We start from the raw sequence: 5669 nt of genomic DNA, 5'->3' as shown, positions 1-5669 counted from the left end.
ATAAACACACGAACCAAAATCAAAGTATATATAGAAAAGCATTAAATATATATACTTATACATCACCGTATATTTTAGCTCTCCCACTCTATTTGTAATCTCTTTCATAATCCCTGTAAACACTGCAAATTATAGTGAATTGTTTCTCGGCTTCCTCCGCCCGTGGTTTTTTCCCGATTTGGGTTTCCACGTAAATTCCTGTGTCTCTATTCTATTTATTTTATTCGTATTACGTTGTGATTATTACGCTTTGATAATTTTTGATCCCATTCCGCATTGAACTAATATTATTTAAGTCAATTTGGATCCGTCGTATTTTACAACATGTTACAGGGAATAAAGAGATATTTTGATCTTTTCATTATTAACAACAAAACGCATGAGCCGTCTCACATGGTCTTGCCCTAGTAGTCCAAAGTCGTGAACATTTTGGTAGTTCGCTCCTAATTAACCTTCAACTGAAAAACAACTCAAATGATGGGACTTTGGAGATGAAGACAACTAGTATCAGATAAATTAAGGATACACAAGGCAGTTGATCGACACAATAACATGAACAAAAATATTTCATAGATAGAATGAAATGAATTTCATAATAATTTATATTTAATAAAAAATATAGTTGCAGTTTGTATTCTGAAATCCTAGGAGTATGAGAAATAACATGTAATCACAACAAAAAAACAATGATGGCTATTGGTTCGAATACACATACACACACACGCACGAGCCCAAGCATATCTATAGTAAGCACGAACAAGAAAGATATACAATTACTTTTTCCTTAACATGTTAATCTCTAAAATCAAACCACTTGTAACCAAAATTCCAAGAATGACTCCATAACCAGCATTCCATGAGCTTCCTGCTTTAGCCAAATGGATCCCATAGAAAATATTCACAATCGCAAAAAATATCATTAGTCTCCCTACACTGGAGTGGTACCAGTTCCAGTATGTTCTTGTTTTTGCCTCTACAGCAGGGCGAGCCAAGAAAGCTAGTACCTGTAATTAAAAAAAAAAAAAAAAAAAAAATTATACTTCTACAATCTTATATATTTCTTGTGTTACGTCTGAAAACATTAAAATTCAAGTATTTTCTGATAGTGTTCAAAGTATAAATTCATTGAGACAATAGACAAAAAGATAATAATGTAGAAACCTGAAGGCAACCAAATGCAAGAATCGTTATGCCAAGTCCTTTGTGCTTGTTAACATTGGCATCAATACGATTATCTAAAACAAGTCCCGCAATCACACCAGATAATCCAAGAATAAACCCTAATGATTGAATACCCGTATGCACATAAAACCATAAAGGATTCATATGCTTCAAATAACGAGCAACCATGGCACCAATAGGGATCAATATGCCCCACCCCATCATGTTCAAGGTTCCATGAGCCCTCTTTAAGTTCGAGTAAGGGGCCTTGATTCGACTACCTTCACCTATATCATCATAAATAAATAAATAAATAATTATAAAAAAAAAACAAAATTTATTATATTTAGTTATATTAGTATTATGATTGTATACTATGCATCAAAGATTGTACAATGCACTATATTTATCTTAAAAATGGATGCATAGACAATGTGAAACCATTACACGTCATAAGTATTGGCAAGGACTAAATGCAATATATGATAAAATATCATTTATTGTGTATTCTATGATTATATTTTTATTTATGTATATTATAATATTATATTCATAACTTTTTTTTTAAATAATTGTACTTTGAAAGACATATCCGGTTATAATGTTGTATTTAGTTTTTTTGTTCTTATTAATTTGGATATCATTATTATAACTATTGAGTTTTTTTTTTAATATACAGTACTATAATTATAGAAATAAATAAATATTATAATAAATAAATGAATAAAAATATATTGCTATTTTTGTATTGAATATTAACCATAACATAAATTAAGCTATTGACATCCAATTCTTTTTTTAGTCCAAAAAAAGGCCCAATATAAGAAGTTAACAAGTAGTTGTCGTTTGTCAATGGGCATTGGACCCCTTCAAAGTCAAATCTTGTGGCAAATATTCTAAGCAACTATCAACAATACAACCAACTCAGACTCTGGAGGATGATGATCAAACAACTTAAAATTTGACGTCCTAAACCTAAAGATTAATTCCTATTTGTTTTTTTCATAAAGTTAGATTGATTGAAAATTTGCATATGAATATTACATTTATTTTTAGTGAATCTTATAATTATTTTGTAAAGCACTTACCCGAGGCATAATTCAAACGGATGGCTGCATGGTTTCTATGTCGAGTCAAGCGAAAGCTCGGTGTACTTGGAGGGGGATTGCTATTATCCCCAACAGAATACACAAGTTGTCGCCTTGGTTCGTCTATAGCCAACTGAAACGCCATATATATTCGAGAAGTATCTGAAAGAATTGTAGACGTGTTTCCAAGAATCTGTAGGTCTCCCTGATCAACCAACACTTGGCTCGGGGTTTGACCACCAAGGAAGTACTTTTTCATGTTGCCTGAGCCATCGCTACCCACCCACCCTACAACTGCACTGGACCCCACCATAGCGCCATTGGGTGAAAACCCCATTCCAATGTAAGAATTTGATATTGGCGCTGATAAGACAAAACTCCACAAACTTGGGCCAGCTTGTGAATACTGTGAATTATATAAAACATAAATTTTCATCGATCGACATATAGTTATATCACATATGTTATAGTTTTTGCACAAACAAGAAAGAATCCGTATGCCTTTTACAACAATTTTAAGCTTATGTAGTAACATATTACTACTATTAAAGAGTAAAAAAAAACTATTTAAGATCATGATCTTTTAAAGTGATTAGTTTTAGAAGACCCTATATTTTTTTTATTTTTTTTTTTTTGTTGATTAAAAAAAATACCGAAATATGTTTTTCTAATACATGACCTTCAAGTAAATTCTTGAAAAATACTAAGAATCCCATACCATTTAAAACCCAATAATTCCTTAGACATATATATATGAAAAACACAGCCATTTGATCAACACGTTGAAGAACAAAAAATGATCATTGAAGATCATAATCAATAGTTAAAGCATTACACAATCAAAACACACAAGTCATGGATGAAGAGACGTACTCTAAGGATGAAATTTTCCGAAGACCAAACAGCAAGACAATTGAGAGAAGAAGTTTCAAACAAGATCTGGGTACTGAGACTACCAAGACTTGAGTTTGAACCACATGAATCTTGGGTTTGTCCATGGATCATATGCAGTGAAAGATGATTACTTGCTAAAATCAATAAAAATGGAAGATTAATGAGTAATTTCATCATGGGTATTTTCTTCATCATCTTTTTTTTTTCTCTCCAAATTATGAAATGACGATGAGGATGATGATAATGATTTAAAAGGAGATGGAGGCAAGTGGGTGATGAACATGTTTGAATATATGTATCTTTGATGGTATATGAGTGGGAAGAAGTAGGGTTGACTTGGTTTAATTATTTGTTCTATGTAATTGTTTAATTTATTTAACTCTCCATTATTCTAAAATAAAATATTCCTTAAATACGAATAAAATAAAGAGCTTTTTTTTAGTCTTATAGTATTAAAGGTTTTAACCAGATCATTAAAATCAAGGGGGTGCGACTGCAGCAGTGCAGCTGCCAACTCCTTATCGGCCGGTCACCATGGTTTTTATAGGTAACTAGTGCTTAAGCTTTTATTTTAGGATCATTTAAGATTTTTGAGTTCCTATAAAAAAAACTATAAAATTGCAATTCAAGACGGTCAACTAAAATAAAAAAATTTATATAATTATACAATTATAATAATTGTATAACATATAACTGTATAACATAAAGTGGTAGGATGGACGGCTACATATTTAAATTCATGATGTACTAAAAGTTTAAATGTATTGATTAGAAGTAACAAACAAGAGCAAATACGGCTAAATAATTGTTTTTACTTTTAATGCATCAATGGGGTTGTACAAATATGATTAATCAACTGTACCATAGGATCAATGTTAGAAACTGGTATGTAAAAACATAAAAGGAGGGCATTAAAGGAGGATATAGAAATCACTATGTTTGATAAAAATTAGTGTGAGAATCCATCATACTCAATTCTTGAATTTTATAGAGTTCAAAACAGATTGTCACATCATCATTTTATATCATATATAATTCTATCATTTTTTTTTCTATAATGCAGTAAACTCTATAAAATTCAATGAAACATTAACAAAACAAATTATAATATTTATTTAAATTTTAAAAAACTTTCATTCTTCCCATTGAATTTGAAATCTCTTGAATACCAATATGCCATCTTATAACGGTAGAGTTTCATTCATCGAATGACAACTCAACTCTCTCATTAAACTTATCATGCTCTTACTAAATGATTGATATCGTTTATTCTCGAGTTTAAAGGATGCAGGTAACGATCCCACAATCCATACTTATGAACACAATGTTGTATTTTAATGTGATAATATTGAAGATTTATATAGTGAACAAAAAAACTAAAATAGAACACTTTTATAGACATCTGCCATGTGGTACTTGTTGTTAAAACAAATTAACAAACAAACATTCGACAAAAAAGTATGTTAATAATCTAGCAAAACGAATAAAATGATAGCGAAATTTTTAACTAATTCTAGATACTAAGGTCATCATGTATGGGGTACATGTCAAGCACTTCCACCTCACTACCATCTCCTTCCACACCATTGTTGGTATACCTGCAATGAGAAGAAGAGAGAGGAATAAAGAGGAACAGAGAAGAAAAAAAATTGATTGGTTGTGGTCTCTCGTGGTATACACCACATGAGGCCATGATCATAGCTCCATGTCATCACCACGAGATCTTCAGAGTGTTGTGCACAGTCGTTGCCCAACTCCAGCCCACCACCACCAGACTCTCATGTCATGTATATCCTATGACCCAATTGTCCCGCAATTGATGCAGGTAATGCTCATAAATAATAATTGTATTTTATTATATTGACCAAATTAAACTCATTTGTATTGATTTTAATTTGTTAATGTATATAACTAGCAACTAGATAAAAAATAAAAATATGATCAAATATTCAAATATAATTACTATTAAAATATAACCATGTAATAGATAAATTTATAACTACAACATGTAACTTAACAAAACAATAAAAATTTAGTCATCATATCTGTAGTTACTAATTTCATCATTTTGATCATGCTTAACTTTCAAGATTAATAAAAAAAAATTAGAATTCTTTGTATGTTTTTTCCCCTGAAAATAAAGAAATAAAAGAAATTCATTAGTGAAGTCTCTGGCTACATCAGTTCCTTGCTCTGAAAACATTATAATTTTTCTCCCGTAAAAATAAAAAGATGCAATTTATGATTTCTTTTTGCTAGAATATTATACGATGAAAACAATGCATATATTCAATACTATATTTGTTTGTTTTGTGTTTGTTAGTATATGTTGCAAATATTGACGGCAACCATTGATGATGGAATAAGATACCATGAAAGTTAACATGGAATCAACCTTTTTTCCCGTGCATGCCGTTTATGAGCCACATGTTTATAACTTTATATTATACTAACCGATAAAATGGATGGATTGGACAAAGTTGTTAAGGAGTTAAGATGGGTCATGTTGAAATGATATTCGTTTTT

The 5669-nt window shown here is 30.6% G+C and overlaps 1 protein-coding gene across 1 annotated transcript; it reads right to left on the bottom strand.

Annotated features, from left to right (window-relative positions):
• Positions 1–579: 579 nt before the first annotated feature.
• On the bottom strand, positions 580–3415 carry LOC145135902 (Cytochrome b561/ferric reductase transmembrane with DOMON related domain-containing protein). The gene is made up of 4 exons (XM_079070099.1): positions 3123–3415; positions 2250–2655; positions 1162–1448; positions 580–1004 (listed from the first exon to the last, which is right to left on the bottom strand). The coding sequence occupies exons 1-4, from the start codon at positions 3336–3338 to the stop codon at positions 774–776; spliced, it is 1140 nt and encodes a 379-aa protein (XP_078926225.1). The 5' UTR covers positions 3339–3415; the 3' UTR covers positions 580–773.
• Positions 3416–5669: the final 2254 nt, after the last annotated feature.

Source organism: Lactuca virosa, chromosome 9, assembly GCF_052849685.1.
Source record: "Lactuca virosa cultivar CGN04683 chromosome 9, Lactuca_virosa_CGN04683_v6, whole genome shotgun sequence".
Taxonomy (NCBI): domain Eukaryota; kingdom Viridiplantae; phylum Streptophyta; class Magnoliopsida; order Asterales; family Asteraceae; genus Lactuca; species Lactuca virosa.
This window is presented reverse-complemented; position numbering and strand designations above follow the sequence as displayed.

Bases quoted from the DNA above. Each gene is read 5' to 3' on its own strand.
- LOC145135902 (XM_079070099.1), bottom strand. From the start codon at position 3,338: ATGATGAAGAAAATACCCATGATGAAATTACTCATTAATCTTCCATTT. The intron at 2,656-3,122 runs GTACGTCTCTTC...TATAATTCACAG, and splicing joins CGGAAAATTTCATCCTTAGA to TATTCACAAGCTGGCCCAAG. The intron at 1,005-1,161 runs GTTTCTACATTA...TTTTAATTACAG, and splicing joins TTGCATTTGGTTGCCTTCAG to GTACTAGCTTTCTTGGCTCG.